Here is an 18,492-nt window from a genome sequence, read left to right on the forward strand (position 1 = left end):
TGTTACTTTGAGATTAAATGCAGGTATTTTAGAAAGTGACTCAGAGATACTGACTGCAACTTTTCGAATCTTCAACCAAGTTGTTCTGACCAAAAGTAATATATGTCCTGACTTTTACTAAGCATTTCAGTTTACATCTCTTATGTTCAATTTACAGTAAAAATATACATGTGTTACAGAACATACATATATTTTTATCAGTTCGTATGTCTGTACATCCGCCAGTCACAACAGGTTGATCCTTTGTTTACTTTCAAAGATAATGTAATTTCTTCGTGAATGGTAGGTTTCAAAGAATATGCAGGTTCTTTAACTGAATTTCAATATAAATATATGGTTCCTGTGACAACAAATATCCCAAATGCCTCTTCCAGTAGAGGACATTTGTTGTTGCAAAATAGTCAAATGCTTTTATATGGAGGAGTGTGCACACAAACTCGGGTTTCGTAATCTGTGTTCCAACTCGACTTCGGTGTCCGCTTTATTCGAAGAGAACTTAGAAACAATTAATATAATACACATAAAGAAAATTGATAAATGGATATTTTCAATGTTTGATGTTGATTTTGAGATCGACTGTTTGAAACATGTCTAATATTAAAAGTTTTGTTGTCATTCTTTCGCCGACATTGGTTTCTTAACTGAACTCATATCATTGGCATCGTATGATCACTCACGACTACTTACATAACAATACGTTATATTTTGTTATAAGTATACCCCTTTATAACATAGAAGTTTTGTGAATGTTTTGCATTCAGAAATTACTTAAGGAGGTAGGTTACCTTCATATTTGTATATGCGCATGTCCAACCGGAAGCTAACGTGACGATTTACGACGACGTTTACGACAAACTAAATGTGTTTGTATATTCATTTTTCTGAAAACAAATCATGAACCTGTCTTCGATCTGATGCTTTATGGCTTAATAATGCAGAAATAATGAATAAATTGCTGCAGAAACGCTTCAAAACAATGTTGTCTTAAAATGACGTCATTGACGTCATGACGTTACGTGTCAGTTACCGCGCAAAATTAATAGTTTTTATCTTGAAAGTACGTAATTCTATGCATTTTCTTTATTTTAACTATTTTCAAATAACCATTATTTGCTTGAATATTTCTTATGGGTCTATTGCTCTGAATGATACTCAATATTTTGCTTCTTTTATGTAGTTATATTGAAATGTTATGCGGAATGTAAGAAAATGGACGAAGATAGCCAATGTTATTTGGAATATAGTTGGGTGAAAGGTTACTTATTACGGCCATTTTCAAAAAAAATCTAGCAGTTTGATTTGTAATACCTGTTTTTCAGGTTCCGTTGATAATTTGTTACTTATATACTAGAATTTAGATCTAAAATTGTTCAAATTCCAGTAGAAAACTGTGGTTTCTTGAATTAAATTTATGTTACCATGGAAACGAAGCCCGTGACCTATGTATCTAAATGTAAAATTCAAAAGCGTTGACACTGGTCTATTTAAGAAACACAGCTTCGGCTTTTTATTTTCATTTCAACAATATCCATGAGAATAATAGCAGCATGCTGAACGATTTTTCCATAAAAAATACCAGACGAGTGGTACTGCTGTAAGTATTCTAAGCTGTGAAATTTGTTTGAATAAATGCAAATAACACGAAAATATAACTTACGTTAGAAATAATATGTTTTAAAGATACATTAATTAGAAAGATAATCTTATTCAGTATCTTTTTATATGAAATTACGTCAAAAAGCAAGATATAAGCTATTTTAAACGCCTCTGTTGCCATGGTTACTTTAAACTTCAAGAAAAATAGGGTACCATGTAAAGTGCTTGTTATTTTGCTGATAATATTACCTAAATATTCCATGCCGGTCACTAACAGAATGGCACTGAAGCCGTCGAAAACCCGTATTTTTATTCATAGTTGTTTAAAAATGAGAGAAAATGCGTTACCATGGAAACACGAGCCCCGCGACATATACATTTTAAGCTGATATTAGAAAGCTAACGTGCATTCTAGTAAAAATTATCAATTATGCAGACTTCTACGGATATCATTGAAACTAAAATACACGGAAAAGTGTTAAATATCCGTATTTTCCTTCTTCTTTCAATATGAAATACCTTTTGAGGGTCATGTTCTTCAAACCTTGATAAAAACTGAACTTGAAGGGACAGAGACAAAAGAAATTGAGATTGTAGTAGTTAAAACTTCATATTAGATGAAATTAAAAAAAATGCTGCGGTTCAACTAATTTTAATTTACCCTTGTAACAAGGTAACCTACCTCCTTAACCAAATGTTTTCAAACTTTTCACATATCTTTGACATTATGAGATGACATTACATGACAATTTTCAAAAACTCTGGCTTACATTTAGAAAATGCATGCTTCTTTTTCATTAAAAAGTTGTTTATGTTATCAGGAAATTATTGTGCTGAATGTTTTCATGTTCGGCTTCATGACTTGACAATTCTTAGCCCGGTTCCATACCTCCGACTTAGTTTCCAAAATTATGCCCCCTTTTAACTTAAATTGGAACATTTTGATAAAGCTTTCATATGTAAACTTGCATTATGTGGAATGATCTCAACTAACCGAAGGTTGTCTTTTTTTTTTAAAGAATTTTCAAAAGAAATATATTAGTCTTAAAAAGTAAATCGATTAATAAAACTATTTCGCAACAATCACGTTGTTTTCATTATCATGTGATGTTTATGAAAGCTAATTTGATGTATACATTTATTTAACGTTGAATTTTATATAAAGATATACGTCTATGCAGGTACGAAAGATGGAAAAATGTATTTATAGTTAAGGAGCAATAACTTTGGTATGATACAAACCACCTAATAATTAAAATTATATCCCTTAGATATCTAGAACATGGTATTTATAGATATTTTTCTCCGAAAGGAAGTAAAATACAATGTTACAAAAACAGAACGGAAGTTTTTTTTTTATCTGTTTCAGTTAGAAAGGTATTGGAAAGTTAAATGTGTACTCAAAATCAAAGTATCAACGTTCAGGGGTAGATCTAGTATCAACCTTAGGAGTAAAAGGTAAACGTTTGTTTTCTTCTTACACTGTTTTATTTTCATAAATAAGACAAAAGCATAAAGTTTACCAAACCATGAGTAAATAGTATCTTACAAGTTTCATTTTTACTCGGATCTGATGTCAGTTTTTGCCGTGAAGGGTTACAAGTTTAATACGGATATCTTAATTTTAATTTACACGAACGCTGTTTTTTCATTGTGGTTCTGAGATTAAATGTTTAGGATGACGACACCACTGACTACATTATTTCAAGTAAAAGCTAAAAAGCTAGGATTCCTTTTAAAATAGGTAAAATGGGAAATCAACGAATATGAACTTAGCTGTAATTAACCTGAAGTTGGATTTCTTGTGTACTTCTTGGACTACCACTTGGATCAACTTGACCACCTTGAAATCAAATTAGGGCTGGGACGATTTCTTAATTATGAAACCGGTTAATCTTTTGTTTGAAATCAAATCGAACCGGTTAATCGGCCGCCATATTGAAAATGCCTGTTTTCTTACCTGACGATCGTATAAACGTACTTCCAGCAGCTGACTTCATTAGAAACTTACCGACTTTTCGTTTGCAAGCAGTGTGACAATAAATAAGTCATATTTTGGTGTTTTTTATTTTTAATGTATCCCGACATGCAAACCCGAGACTATTGGTTATATTCAGTTGATGTGTTCTAGCGGAAATATACTGCGGGTCTTTGTGCTGGTAAAAGAAATGTATAAAGATAAAGTACAACTCATGATGTTAATTGTTTGAGAGCGATTACCGGTTTTGCTAAATTGAATCGGTTTCAATTAGTAATCGAATCGGATCCAATTAACCGAGTAATCGTCCGAATCCTTAATCAAATGTCAGAAGATAAAATACACAAAAATGACAAAATTTCTCCCCTAAAACAATATGGCCGTCAAAATTAAGGTCTCCTTTTCTAAGAGACACTTTTAAGATCACCAAGAGAAAAAGAATTCTAAACAGTCTACAATATTTAGTATTATTTGAACGATGACTTAGAAATTTCACTCCTATAGAATATCTAAAGATACTTTTATTAAATCATTTTCATTCGCCGGCTCTAGTCACAGAAGAAATCTACTAGCATAATACTACAGAATCATGTCTTCAAACCACGAATAAATTTTAATCACTGCACTTACAAGTTATTCTAGATGCAAATATCGTGGCAAAAGATAGTATTATATTTAAGAGCTTTTTTTTCTCTTTTATAAAACTGTGGTTCGATTCGGGAAAAGTATGCACTCTGGTTTTATATTGGTTCTGTACTTGTTTTGTTTGGAATTTCATAAGCGACAGCGTCCTGCTTAATGCTTCCAGCGTCCTGCTTACTGCCTATTGCTTACTGCGTACTGCTTACAGCGTCCTGCTTACTGCCTACTGCATACTGCGCCGTTACGTCGAAATCTTACGTCAGAACTTTAGTGAACATCCGCCTTTGTCAGTCTGTAACTTTTGAACAATGCATTACATTGTATTTAAACAGCGATAACTACACGTAACCATGATTTACTAGATTATGTAAGATCCCTGACGAAACCTACCCTGACATTATAATCTTGTCTTCGAATGTCCAAATGTACTTTCATATATAGCCATCATATAATTCAAAAGAAAAAAATTCTATTAAGGTATTAGGGCCATAATAGTGATATTCAACTTGGACGGTATTTTCTTAAAGCACGAGCTTGTTTCACGCCGTTTTGCAATTTTTAACAACTTATTCCCGTCCAGTTTTTCAAATTTTGTAAATTTATTGTGATTCCTCAAAGCTCAAATACAGACATATTTCAAAATGACACTGTAAGACAACTGCAGAAAATTCAATTTACAAACTATTTTGATAAGATAGCCTTAAAAGTTATAATGATATAAACAATAATTCTAAAACACGAAATATGTGTGTCAATAACACTGCTTTCTAGGATCTTTTTGTGTAAGTAATTAATCAGATAAAAACTAAATTTTAAATTAAAAAGTAACAATTGGACAAAAGTAATACCTGCCCATATTTCTTCCAAAATATGTAAACCAGAGTAAAGGCAAAATAAAGAACTTTTAGTTATATAACTCTGTATTTTTAATAATTTATTAATAAATCATGAGTAACAGTGACAACCAACTAATAACAAGAGTGCTAAACAGTAGGCAGTAAGCAGTGGGCAGTAAGCAGTAGGCAGTAGGAAGTAAGCATAAGCTATAGGCAGTAAGCAGTGGACAGTAAGCAGTAGGCAGGACGTAGTAGAGTCTGGTAGGCAGTGGACAGTAAGCAAGACGATGTCATCTGTTGTGAAATCAGCACAATATTCGGAATGTTTTGATGGTTTTCCTACTAAATATGCACACCAAGAAGTGCGCCGTAGGCAGGACACTGTCGTTTATGGACTTCCATAGTTTTGGCCATAACTTAAGCAGTGCCAATCTGATTGACATGAAACGCCTAAGTCACTGTTCTGTAAAGAGAGCTAATCAGTATGCATACACTTACCAAGATATTTACATACAGCAAATACTTCTTAGCCCAAGCCCAGGACTACCAAAGTCTTTTAAAAGATAGTTTCTTTTCTTGGATCTTCATACAAAATTGTATGGAAATATATTTCGTTCGTCACAAATCCTGCATTCTTAAAATTTCTTTTCTATTTCAGAAATGGCAGTGTCAGGACGCAAGTTATCAGATTTTCAAAGCTCAATATCTCTAGGATCAGCAGAGGACTTTGACCACAGTTGTCAGCCTTGTCTTACCATTGGACAACATGTAGGAGCTCACGGATTTTGTGTGGAATGCCAAGAATATCTATGCAAAAATTGCTTTGAGTGTCACAAGAGGACAAAGGCATCAAGGAATCACCAACTTCTTGATAAAGACAACGTTGGTAAACATGTTATTACCAATAAAGATACAGAAGAATGCACTGAAAAATGTTCTGTGCATAAAAAGGAAATAATTAAATTTTTCTGTCCAACACACAAGGCGCTTGGCTGTAATGACTGCGTCATCTTGGATCACAGGACATGTAAGATTGACTACATACCTGACAAATGTGCAGATATAGGAGACAGCAAGGAACACATGGATATCATGAAGAAATTAAAAGAGAAAATGAAAGAAGCAGAAGATGTTTTAAAGAAAGCTGAAGTAAGGGTTAAAGAGATGGATAAATGTCATGCTGATATTATCAAGGATATCCTTATATTTCGAAAAGAACTAAATGAACGCCTAGATCAACTACAGCTAGATATTCAGAATGTTGATGACAAAAAGAAATCCAACGATAAAAAAATAATTCAGAAGGTAATTAATGAATGTGCCAGTATTTCTACTGAAATCAAAAAATTGCAGTCAAGTCTTCAAGCTAATAAAAATGAACGACAAAACGGGCAACTTTACATCAACATTAACTCCCTGAGGCCGATATCGTAATATATCTGCTGCGGCGAGATAAAAATTACCACCTAACGTGGAAGAACATTTTCTGATCTTATCACAATCTCATGCGCATGCAGTCAATTGAAATCATGCAGGGAATCATTGGTGATTAAAATAAATTAAATAAACTTACAAAATCTTCGAAGTTTCAAAAAATATTTTTATATCCTATTTCATCCGTAACCTATATCCAAATAGAAAATTATTTTCACTTCGAAGTATTCATAATTTTAACGAACCTATTGCGTTGAAAATATTTGAACGTTTCTGGTTCGCTTACTTATTCACATGTAAAGACATTGAACTCCATTAAATAGAAATACAATATTTACAAAGACTTTTTACAAAAGCATACTTAAAATTGACACCCGCTTTTGTGTGAATATCGATCATGCCTTTGTTTAATTTTGATGTATACATGTACACAAACGGTTTGTGTCACGCGATGAGACAGTTAAGTTGCAATATATACATTTACCTTTGAAAGATAATTAAATTTACAATCAAATGTTTATGTAGTCACGTTGTTTTTGTATTTTATAAAATATGTTTTGTTCTGTTCATGTTTTTCAGTTTGTACCGTATTCGATGTAAGTGTACAAATATTTCAGCCTTCTAAACATTTTCCGGCCATTCATTTAACTGATAATGGAATTTCATCGTCTGAATCATCGTCGGACGGAACTGATATGTCAGAAGCTACATGATAATGAATATTTTCTTTATTTTAAGAAAGAGTTTTGGCAGACGACATTATTTTACTCCTTTGTGGTACAGTATGAACGAAACACAGTGGATATCGTCTTTACATGGCCGCATAATGGCAAACACTTATTTTAAGAAGGGAACTAATTATAACCTCTAATAAATAATACCCAGTATGCAAAATAATTATGCTTTTGCCAAGATTATCAAAAATTAACAAGTATAGGTCACAATCAGCATGATCTCGGTGCCGCGACTATACTCGTCAATCGCCGTCCTGGGGAGTCCTGATAACGCACGTATAGTCGGAAATCGACGCTACAGGGGTAGAAAATATAACGCCTATAGTCGCATTTCGGCCCCAGGGAGTTAAACGAGCTGAATGCAAAATAAAGTCTGATGAAGTAAAGAAGGCAGCTGAACATTTAGCAAAGCCAGATATGCAATACACATTTAAACGTAATACTGATTTTGAAAACATGTTGTCTAAACACGACACATTTGGGAAGTTAAGTCTCTCTTCTAGTCTGGTCTCTCCTGTGAAGAAGAACATATTTGATACCTTAACACATAAAGAAGATATGAATATAAGAACAAAGTCAGATAAGTATGGCTGCATTATCAGAGGATGTGCTGTCTTGTCCTCTAACAAACTGGTGCTGGCTGATAACCCGGAAGCTTAAAGTTGTAGACATACAGAGTAAGGCTGTCATAGAAGAGAAAGGACTTAACTCTGAACCATGGGACATTGCCGTCATGCCTCCGGATCATATTGCAGTAACGATTTCATATAGGAGTCGGCCCAGTACAATTTCTCCTTCTTTGCTGTATAGTAAAACAAGCACTTTTGGACATGGATTGTGAATTTCACAACAACATTGCAGCATTGACAGCTCTGTATTTCTGAAGAGTAATACTATCCCAGTAATATATCACAGAAAAACACCACCATCAAAGATGAACTTTTTTGCTACACATCAAAGTATCTAGTCCATAAACAGCATAATAAACATTCAATTCCATGTAAACAGCTATCTCCTTACAATTTGGTTTGTTAACAGATGATTGAAGTTATAATAACTGCTATGTAATGAAAAACTGTAGTCAAATTACAAAATGACTTTGTAAAAATGAAATACATAAAGATCTAATAGAAAGGATGATTTTGCTTTAATATATTTAAATGTATTTGGTTTAATTTCTTGCAGCCTTTAATGCTATATTTAGCTTTCCAAAAATGTATTCAGTGTGATATCTGCGATTAAATGATTTCTGAAATGCAAAACTGAACATGTATTTTGTTAATCCTCACATATGTATAATATTAATCTGTAGTTTCTACCTTACACGTTGCACTCTTATTTAGCATTTTCCTCTTCATCTTCTAAAATGAAATCTTTCCAAAGTTTGCAAAATATTGGTCTTGGTGTTGTGAAAATGACCTTTGGTGTAAACCTTCTGAAAAATAACATACTGCGTTTAGTGACTTATTTTATTTAGAAAGTTCTTGAATGAACAGATATCCGTGGTAGAGGTGGAGAAAATAGAGAAGAAATTCAATGCATGCCGATGAAAAATTAAAACGGAACGGTCACAGTTTTTGATTTTCAAATTTAGTTTTCTTTAATAAATTCTCAACAAGTAAATGAAATAGAAATGGTGCTATCACGACAGATTTTATGTAAATTTACATTTTACCTTTTATGTGAATTTTTAAGTGCGAAACTGAACGTCAATTTTGTAACATCATTCTTTAATGCTTTTCAATCTTTCAAGTACATTGTACTAGAAACGCAAGTTTTGCAGCAAATTAGAGATGAATAACAAAGAATACCTGGTTTCCTATCTATACGAAATGTGGCGAAATAGCCTTCAAGAAAAACCTTTAATTCATAATTAGTTCTTTTAAAAGTAGACAAAAACACCTTCGTGTATTATGTTATATATAACTTTAATGAGATTTTATGATTTGCAAGATAACATGATCGTGTATTACATTTTAATTGCCTTATTAACCTGAATACTTTCAATGATTAAAATCTCTTGTTGTGTTTCATTCCATAAATAGGGTTCTATATGAATCTTATTATGATGATGTTATTGACATGATCGCCACAATACTGAAAACAAACTATTTTATTTGTATATAGACAAAAAAGCGCAATTTGATGCAGATACGAATAAAATTTGGATATTTACGGACTGCAACGCTTCTCATATTGGGCGAAAAGTGAACGCATGCATCTAAGGGGATCTTACATACATGTATATGCATTTTGAAGCGCCTTCTCAGATTTCTATTGTGTGTCATTTTACAAATTTTACAGCGTGCAATTTGTTATTGTGTTTGATTATTATGATATGCTTTAATAAGAACGTTTGTAAACAGTTGCTGGATTTTCATTTGAATGAACTGGCTCGATGAAAAAGCAACAAGAATGAGTGGCGTTTTCTATGATATTTCATAGCATTTTTTAACTGCACATGACAGTATATTTTCAAATTATGAATTATGTTTCCGTTCAGTATGTATTGATTGGACTGAATGTAGAAGTTAGTTAAGCGTACATTTGCTGACATAAGTAGACCTATAATGACATTTGCTGACATGAGTAAACCTTTAATGACATTTGCTGATATAAGTAGACCTATAATGATATTTGCTGACATAAGTAGACCTATAATGACATTTGCTGACATAAGTAGACCTTTAATGACATTGCTGACATAAGTACACCTATAAAGACATTAAGCAATTTCTAGTATCTCATACTTTGAAATATTCGTTTCAAATCTGCGAACAAACTCAACTTTTACTATTGTCAACAGTAACAGTTGTTAACTGTTACTACTGTCAACAGTTGTACATTTAACTCTTACAACTCTCAAGTAAGAACAGTTAATTACTGATACAATTGCTAAAAGATACAGCTGCTGCCAGCAGTAATTTCAGGAATTAACTGCTTCAATCTAATGTCAGCATTTACAAGATCCAACTACTACTGCTGCCAAACGTTATTACTGTTAACTGCAACCTCTGCCAACAGTCACACAATTTAACTACTACTGCTGCCAACCGTTACAGCAGTAATTTGCAACTACTGCCAACAGTAACAACAATTACTTGCTATATTGCCAGCAGTTACATTAGTTAACTGCTTCTTCTGCAAATCATGCTACTACTTCCAATAGTTACAGCAGTGAATTACTATTACTCCCCGCAGTTTCAGTAGTTTCTCAACCATTATAATAGTTTACTGCTACTACTGTCAACAGTTATGATAGTTTAATGCTACTATTGTCAACAGTTAAAGAAGATTACTGCTACTACTGCAAACAACTAAAGTAGTTTACTGCTACTACTGTTAATAGTTACAGTTGTTTACTGCTACTACTGCCAACAGTTACAATAGTTTACTGCTACTACTGTTAACAGTTATAATAGTTTACTGCTACTCTTTTTAACAAGCACAGAATATTACTGCTACTACTGCAACAGTTAAAGTACAAAAAATGTAGTTTACTGCTACTACTTCCACAGTTAAAATAGTTTACTGCTACCACTTCCAACAGTAACATTTGTTAACTGCTACAACTGCCAACAGTTACAGTAGTTTACTTTGAGTACTGTCAACAGTTACAGTAGATTACTACTATTATTTTTAACAGTTACAGTAGAATACTGCACCTAATTTCTCGGAAAATCATTTAGACGAGGTCGGCGTTTTATCTCCTCAAATTTTAATATGTTCTCAGTGTAACAGCAGTTCCCTTTTCATACTCAAATCCGTATGCATCTTGTTGTAATTGCGTGACTTGTGCTGTCACTTGGTTATGCGAATGAAATAGAAGTTTGTTTTCATGTCATCTGTAAACATCACAACGACAAAATTTGTGCAGAATAAAACAGACTTTTGCTTAAAATGTCATAAATTTATGTTACTCTATAGACATCAAAATTAATTACACCAATCACTGTAACTGAAAACATTTTAGTAAATATCTCATTTAAATACTTTCAGGGCAAATATTTTTTAAATATATAAACGTCACACAAATACTAGCATGCTCACACTAAAACCTGGAATATATCATATGAATTACCTTTGTGACAGTATTTTTTTTCAATCATATTTGTATTCTTTCTGTGACACCGTCCGTTCATTTGTTTGTAATGTGAAAAGCGGAAAAGACGTTATCAAAGAGTGCGTGCAGTTTGCACGCCGTAAATATTACCAAAAACAGAAGATACAAATGCACAACAATTTCGACCGTGCTTATTCATTGTGTTTATTTTTACTCAATTTTGTCAATAAACATTCTTAAATCCATTTTTTTAGAAAAAAATACACATTAAACTTGGTAACTCTTTTTGTTTTCAGCAACCTGTGCTACGTTGTATGACGTTGGGCAAAAAAGTCAAAAGTGCCGGTCATGTTGATCATTTAATTTCAGAACCAAAGTTCATTACGATATCCGCATGGAGCAATCATGTTTATATTTGGCATGAATGTTAACCCTAGCGATACAGAGTGTAACACTCAAACCTTAGGTTTTTATCTCAAAAGTCAAAGTCACAGTTGGAGGTCAAAGTGATGTCAGAATTTGTCCGGCCTATAACTTTGACATGAATAGGGGAATCTTATTTATACTTGCCATGGATGTTTAAATCAATAAGACGGAGTGCCATCTGCAAAACCAAGGTTCTTGTCTCAAAGGTCAAGGTCACAGGTGTCACAGGGCATAAGCGACATGTTGCCCGAGGGCATCTAGATAAGGAGACTGATTGCAATGCAAATCTAGGTTATCCATGCAGAGTTCTGGCTGCCATTGCAGCCAAAAAGGAAAAACTTTAAAAATCTGCTCCATATAAACTGCCGGTCTGATTTTCGAATTCTTTTTCTCTAGAGCTTTGATATTTGGCATGAGATGTAAGGGTTCGACTCTTTACCATAATTGTCCCAATTATTGCCCTAAGGTCAAATATGTCCACGCCACTATGTGTGACATGTACTTGCTATAGGCTTAAGTTATATATAAGAAATTTTGAAAACCTTCTTCTCTGAATCAATAACAGCTTGAACCTTGATAACAGAGTTGTACTGTCTACCGTCATTGTTCAAATTATTACCCTAGGTTTAAAAATATATGTGACATGTATATATTATAGGCTAACAGAAGAAACTCAACTCTGTACTTGTGCCATTATATAAACACTTGTACACAGGTGAGCGCTTTAGGGCCAATAACACTCTTGCAACTACTGAATGATATATACACTTCCAGTGTAAGGTGGTGCAGAGAATAAATTATATCTTTTTTCTTGTATATATTTTGTTCTTTTTTTCTTCTTCAATTAATTGTTTTTAACAAATATTAAAATGATAATGTGCACTTCAGTTTATGTTTTTACTTTTTATGGTGTTACAGAAATGGATAACTTACAAAATAAAAAAACTTCAGGCTTTCACGGAAACTACACATTGAGACTATGATAATTTTTACCTTCAAAATGGATCTCATACCACAAAGAAAAAACTTGATGTTTCATTTTCTATTGTGTTGTGACAAATATAGAGACATAAGACGTAAATATCTGGGCAATGTTTCTTGGCCCTCTTTTAATAAATTTGTTTCTGTTATGTCAGGTATGAGAAAGAAAATCTCTTAAACATCTGTAAATTTATAACAGAAGGTATGCTTCAACGCAACAATACCCTGTCAAATATTACTGTTTCCTAGTAAAAGTATTGTTATTTATGTATACATGTATATATTGTTATGATTTTGTAAAATTGTGTCTTTGCCATATTTCTATTACTATGTAAATGGCCAAAGGCAAGTAATTTGCTGATTTGCCAATAAAATTTGAACTTGAACTACCTTATTTCTTATAACAAGTCCTCAAAGAGATACCCAAGTAAACTACAACAGGAAAGCGAATTAAAATGGAAAAAAAGGAGTGAACATAGTGGTCAAAAGGAATTTAATTTCAAGGATTTGAATTAGTGTGTCAAGGAGTAATTTGTTTTTAATTCATAACACGGGTTACTGAAAATGCTCTAAAACATAAATAGGATGTGTAAATACAGGCTCTCATACCTAACTGAAATAATGTTGAACTCAACAGAATAAACAAACTTTTATCTAAAAAAAAGCTATTGTATAATAATACTTGATTTATCAAACATCACTTTGTCAATTTTATAACACACTTGTCACTGATAATAACTCTTTACAATGTTTCAAGTACTCATCATCCTAAGCTATTTTGAAAGAAATACAGGGCCTTCCTGTTTGTTTGATATCTGTCTTTGTTGTTAATATTATATCAAATATGTTGTTATTAGTCCCTTTACTTTGAAAGTGAGTTTTCTTTATACATATAGAATTCAGCTGTATCTGTCGGCCAGTTCAGTCAGTCAGATACTCCTTTATCATCAGACACTTTCATGCAATTGTTACACATTTTACAACTTATTATTGAATTCCTATTTATTTCTTATCTGAACTTTATATCCGTGTTATCAGATTTTACATTTATGTTTTTGTTTATTTCACGTTCTTACAATAAAATAATTCTGCCATTAAATCTGTTAGAATTTTATGATTCTTTTCATTTAAGTATACATGTAATTATGTTTATTGTATTGTACAAAAATATTGTTTGCTACATATTTGCTTTATTTCTGTGTAAATTATAAGTTATTTTTCATAAAAATAAACATCAACAAAACAAAAAATGTCTAAGAAATGGATTAAAAAATAATAATAATAAAACAAATTAAAAAATGCTTGTTTTGCTAATGATTGCTTTTAATTCATTATAGGTAAACATTTTCATTAACATTTTCACTTTAGGTGATATGAACATAACTCTATTTTGTTCGTGCCTTTATTATAGTAAATTTATAAATATATCTATTAACTATCCATGATGGTTTGTTTTTATTTTCTTTCTTTATTGCTTCATAATTAATTAACAAACCAAAGAAAGTCCTTTTTTAAATTTTGTATGCGATGAATTTAAAAAAACTGTTTAATGGATTTTCTAAATTAGAAAGGCAGCGCTTTTGATAAGCCATATCCTACCGCCTCTTAACAAATTACTTTGGCATGTGTCCTTGAAAGCTTGGTTGATTGGTAAGAAGTATAGTATGAAGTAAACTAATGGTCGAAAATAAGGATAACGTGTGGTTGTTTATTGATGAAATATGTTATCACAGAATGATGTCAGAGTAAAATTACAAAGTATATGTAAAATCTCTTCATATATATGTACATGTAGATAACTTGTTGCTTGTAGAAAAACATTCACATTCCAAATGTTTGGCCATTAGGCATTCCATTTGCCATCAAGATACAGACATTGCTAAGATAGTTTCAAATGGTTTAAAAAGTACTATAAATAATCAAGTGGTGTCAGCAACAATTACAAATTAGACTTTTAATGAGTATTTAACTAGTTTACTTTCGAAAACTTCTTCTGCATATTTATATCAGGAAATAAGATATTAAGATATTTTACAACATGCGATGCCTCAAGTGCCAATGATTTAAAAGTTCCTTGTTCCGTTCAAGGGAAAACAATCATCTCTATTGACCTTAAATGACACTTAAGTTATAGTATAAGCAATATACAAATAAGTTCCTCAATATATTTCTTTTATATCGAGAACAATACACTAAATTCGAAAAATTCGTGATCATTAACTGGAAGTAATGGCTTTTAAACAAAATGCATCTCAAGTACTGGTGTCCTATCCCTATTTCAAATGTCCGTATGGACCAATTGTCATTAACAATGACAAATAGTACAATGAAGACAAGTGTGGTATTCTAAGAAGAAGAAAATTGAACAATTAAATATACTTAAAAATATGTTGAAATACTTACGCATTGGGATGGGAATAAACATTTTCTTTTATACAACACATTGATTATCGAAATCCTAAATAATAGATTAAAGAATTAATACAATACTGGTGGGATTTAATGTATGTTAGTAACAACAAAGTCAGGTATCCAATTAGAAAAGCCTTTCAGCATAAAACGAAGTTTCAAAAACAATGTATATATGGAACTTAATCTGATCTTAATTGATTCTAAAACTAAAAGATTATTAAATGAGTGAAACTGCTATATAAAAAGATAACTATATGAATGTTCCCCTTATTTTCATGAGTCAGTTCCTGAGTACAATTACAGAGTGACTTCTTGCGGGCGTCGCGCGGCACTTGAATAAATTGAGAGACAATGCAATATGTATTTATAGCAAGTCATCCAGTTTCAACCACTTATTTTAAACTTGAATTGCAACAGGAAGTAAATGGTAACGTACTTCAATCTCAATTTGTTTATGTATGTTGTTTGATATTTCGTAGTATATTAATGAGTTAAAATGTATAATAGGCAGAAAACAATTTATATTTGGTGCCTTGTTACTAATATTGTGAACCTTTCCTGTATGGTGTTCCGTTAGGGCCAGCGCCTGCTCTCTGTGAACGCGAAGCGCGAAGGTACGGCGGTACGATGGCGAAGCGCGACAGTACGAGGCGAAGCGCGACAGTACGATGATGAAAACACGACAGCGTGATGGCGAAGCGAGACAATACGAAGGCGAAGTGCGACAGTACGATGGTGCCAGTCCGTCGTACTGTTGTGCTTCGCCATCGTACTCTCGTGCTTCACCATCGTAGTGTCGCGCTTCGCCATCGCACTGTCGCACTTCACCATCGTAGTGTCACCATCGTACTGTCGTGCTTCACTATCGTACTGTTGCGCTTCTAAATAGTACTGTCGCGCTTCGCCATCGCACTGTCGTGCTTCACCATCGTAGTGTTGCCATCGTACTGTCGCGCTTCGCCATCGTACTGTCACGCTTCACCAACCTTTCTCTGTTTACTTTAGGGCCAACTTTAATGTATAGAATTGTACGGTCAGACGGAGGGACGTGCTTTGGATTCATTTACTAATAATCTTGTTTAACATAAGTCTACATTTTTATCCAATACGTTTCTTCAATTAAACGTTAGGGTCAGTGGTAAAAGGGGTCGGTCGGGTAAGCGAAAACAAACAACTGTATTCTAGACCTAAACACATTTGCATAAAATTTACCCAGAAGCTTTATAAGCAAAATTCATACAACAGTTTATTTTTATTATTTTTAGCTGACAATATATACTTTTAAAGTTACATGGCTTGAAATATATGAGCTGATTAACAACATTTTCTCACAAAACAATTAATTACATGTAAATGCATTATCATTTATTTTTCCACAGAGAGTTAATTTTGAATACAATGTTATTTTGTCCATAAATAACAATCCGTTGGGTGATATTCGTTTTTATTATCCCTCAAGTAAATAATGTAAAATAGCCATAGACCAACGATTCCTATTTTGGAATGATACATTTCAAACAATATTAAGGTATGACATTTCTTAATATCATCATATCAGATCAGGTCTGGTGAAATTCATTTCAATAATACCCGTGCCGAAATGCGTTCCAATTATCTGATCATTGGACAGAGTTGACAATGCTATACAATACAGAGTTTAATTATAGTCGGCCCTTAAGTAAACAGAGAAACACGACACTACAATGGCGAAGCGCGACAGTACGATGGCGACACTACGGTGGTGAAGCGCGACAGTGCGATGGCGAAAAGCGACAGTACGATGGTGAAGCTCGACAGTAAGATGGTGAATTGCGACAATACGATGTTGACACTACGATTGTGAAGCGCGACAGTACGATGGCGAAGCGCGACAGTATTATGGTGACATTACGATGGTGAAGCGCGACAGTAAATTTTTTAAAGCGCGACACTACGATAGTGAAGAGCGACAATACGAAGGCGAAGTGCGACAGTATGATGGCGAAGCGCAACACTACGACGGACTTTCACTATCATACTGTCGCGCTTCGCCTTCGCACTGTCGTGTTGTCTCCATCGTACTGTCGCGTTTCGCTATCGTGCTGTCGCGCTTTGCCATCGTACCGTCGTACCTTGCGCTCCACGTTCACAGGGAGCAAGCGCTGGTCCTAACGGAACACCGAATTCTAGTCTTATTTTTTTATTTTCTAAAACTACACAGCGCAAAGGGCTTGGATTGTTTAATTATGTCTATTTTGAAAAGGTAAAATTGTTATTTAAGATCTTGTTGTACTCTTTGATTTGTGTTTTGAGCGAATTTGGGCTAAAGTCACATGAACTCCTTTCATTTTTTTGTCAGATCCTGTTCTAACCGCTCATACAAACTATTTTCTGATACTATCTATCTTCCGATACTGACCAACCCTTTACAGGGACGTAGACACTTTCGTGCGCGTCAAGCCACAAAAACTGTTAGTAGAAAATAAAAGAAATTTGAGCCAAATAAAAGGGAAAGAAACATTTGTTAATGATTAAAAAAGAACAGGAATGAAGAGCAAGATTATGGTGAAGTATGTTCAATGTTGCAAACAGCCGCATTGAACTGCTCAAGGGTTTGAAGGAAGGGAATGTCAGGTGGAAGATTATTCCATGGGGAAAAAAGGAATATTCGAGGTAGTCAGTGGTGACAATTATCCTGTAAAACAGCTACTGATAATGACGTTATTGGCTCGTTAAGGGGGTGAGATAATTTTCCTTATGGCATTCCACCAGTTGATTTGAGATTTTATACATTAGAGAGAGTCGGGTGTTAATGCACCGGAGATCTAGCCTGTGCCATTTTAGACTGTAAAGCGTGTCTGTGACACTTGAGTTGCGGCCAAAGTCAAACATAGCCCAACTTGCTGCCCGTCTTTGGACCGCTTCTATTCTGGTCCATTTGGGTTTGTGTGTATGGAGACAAGACTTTGGAACTATATTCCAGCTGTGGTCTGAGGAGAGTCTGATCTGCCATGGAGTTTGATTTGCCTTTTTTGATTTTAAGGAATATGATGTTTTCTTCTTGTGAAGTGGATAACTTGACACTTGGAAGAATTGAATTCCATATCCAAGTCCAGCTGAAACTTTTCTATTGTTATAAGGTCGTTTTGGAGGGTATTTGATTGTCTGATAGAGGTAAGAGACATGTATATTGCAGTGTCATCTGTGAATAAACACACGTTAGACTGCGGAACTCCAGGAGAGATAGGTATGGGCTCTGAGCTTGTACCGTCCAGGATTACGGATGGAAGTCGGTTGTCCAGGAAGCTCTTAATCCATTTAAGGGTTTCACCACGTATACCATAGCTATGCATTTTAAACAGGACTTTCTCATGGCTCACTTTATCAAATGCTTTGTTGAAAATCTAATAG

At 33.6% G+C, this 18,492-nt stretch overlaps 1 protein-coding gene across 1 annotated transcript; it reads left to right on the plus strand.

The window, feature by feature from the left end:
* Positions 1 to 2,979: 2,979 nt before the first annotated feature.
* LOC123536569 (E3 ubiquitin-protein ligase TRIM33-like) lies at positions 2,980 to 13,076 on the plus strand. Its single transcript, XM_053528892.1, has 3 exons — positions 2,980 to 3,054; positions 5,711 to 6,460; positions 7,567 to 13,076. The coding sequence occupies exons 2-3, from the start codon at positions 5,713 to 5,715 to the stop codon at positions 7,878 to 7,880; spliced, it is 1,062 nt and encodes a 353-aa protein (XP_053384867.1). The 5' UTR covers positions 2,980 to 3,054; positions 5,711 to 5,712; the 3' UTR covers positions 7,881 to 13,076.
* The last annotated feature ends 5,416 nt before the right edge of the window (positions 13,077 to 18,492 follow it).

Source organism: Mercenaria mercenaria, chromosome 17 (genome assembly GCF_021730395.1).
Source record: "Mercenaria mercenaria strain notata chromosome 17, MADL_Memer_1, whole genome shotgun sequence".
In the NCBI taxonomy this organism is placed as follows: domain Eukaryota; kingdom Metazoa; phylum Mollusca; class Bivalvia; order Venerida; family Veneridae; genus Mercenaria; species Mercenaria mercenaria.

Excerpts from the sequence above, each read along its gene's own strand:
- LOC123536569 (XM_053528892.1), top strand. The coding sequence starts at position 5,713 with ATGGCAGTGTCAGGACGCAAGTTATCAGATTTTCAAAGCTCAATATCT. Across the intron at positions 6,461-7,566 it reads CGGGCAACTTTACATCAACA|TTAAACGAGCTGAATGCAAA; the intron begins TTAACTCCCTGA and ends GGCCCCAGGGAG.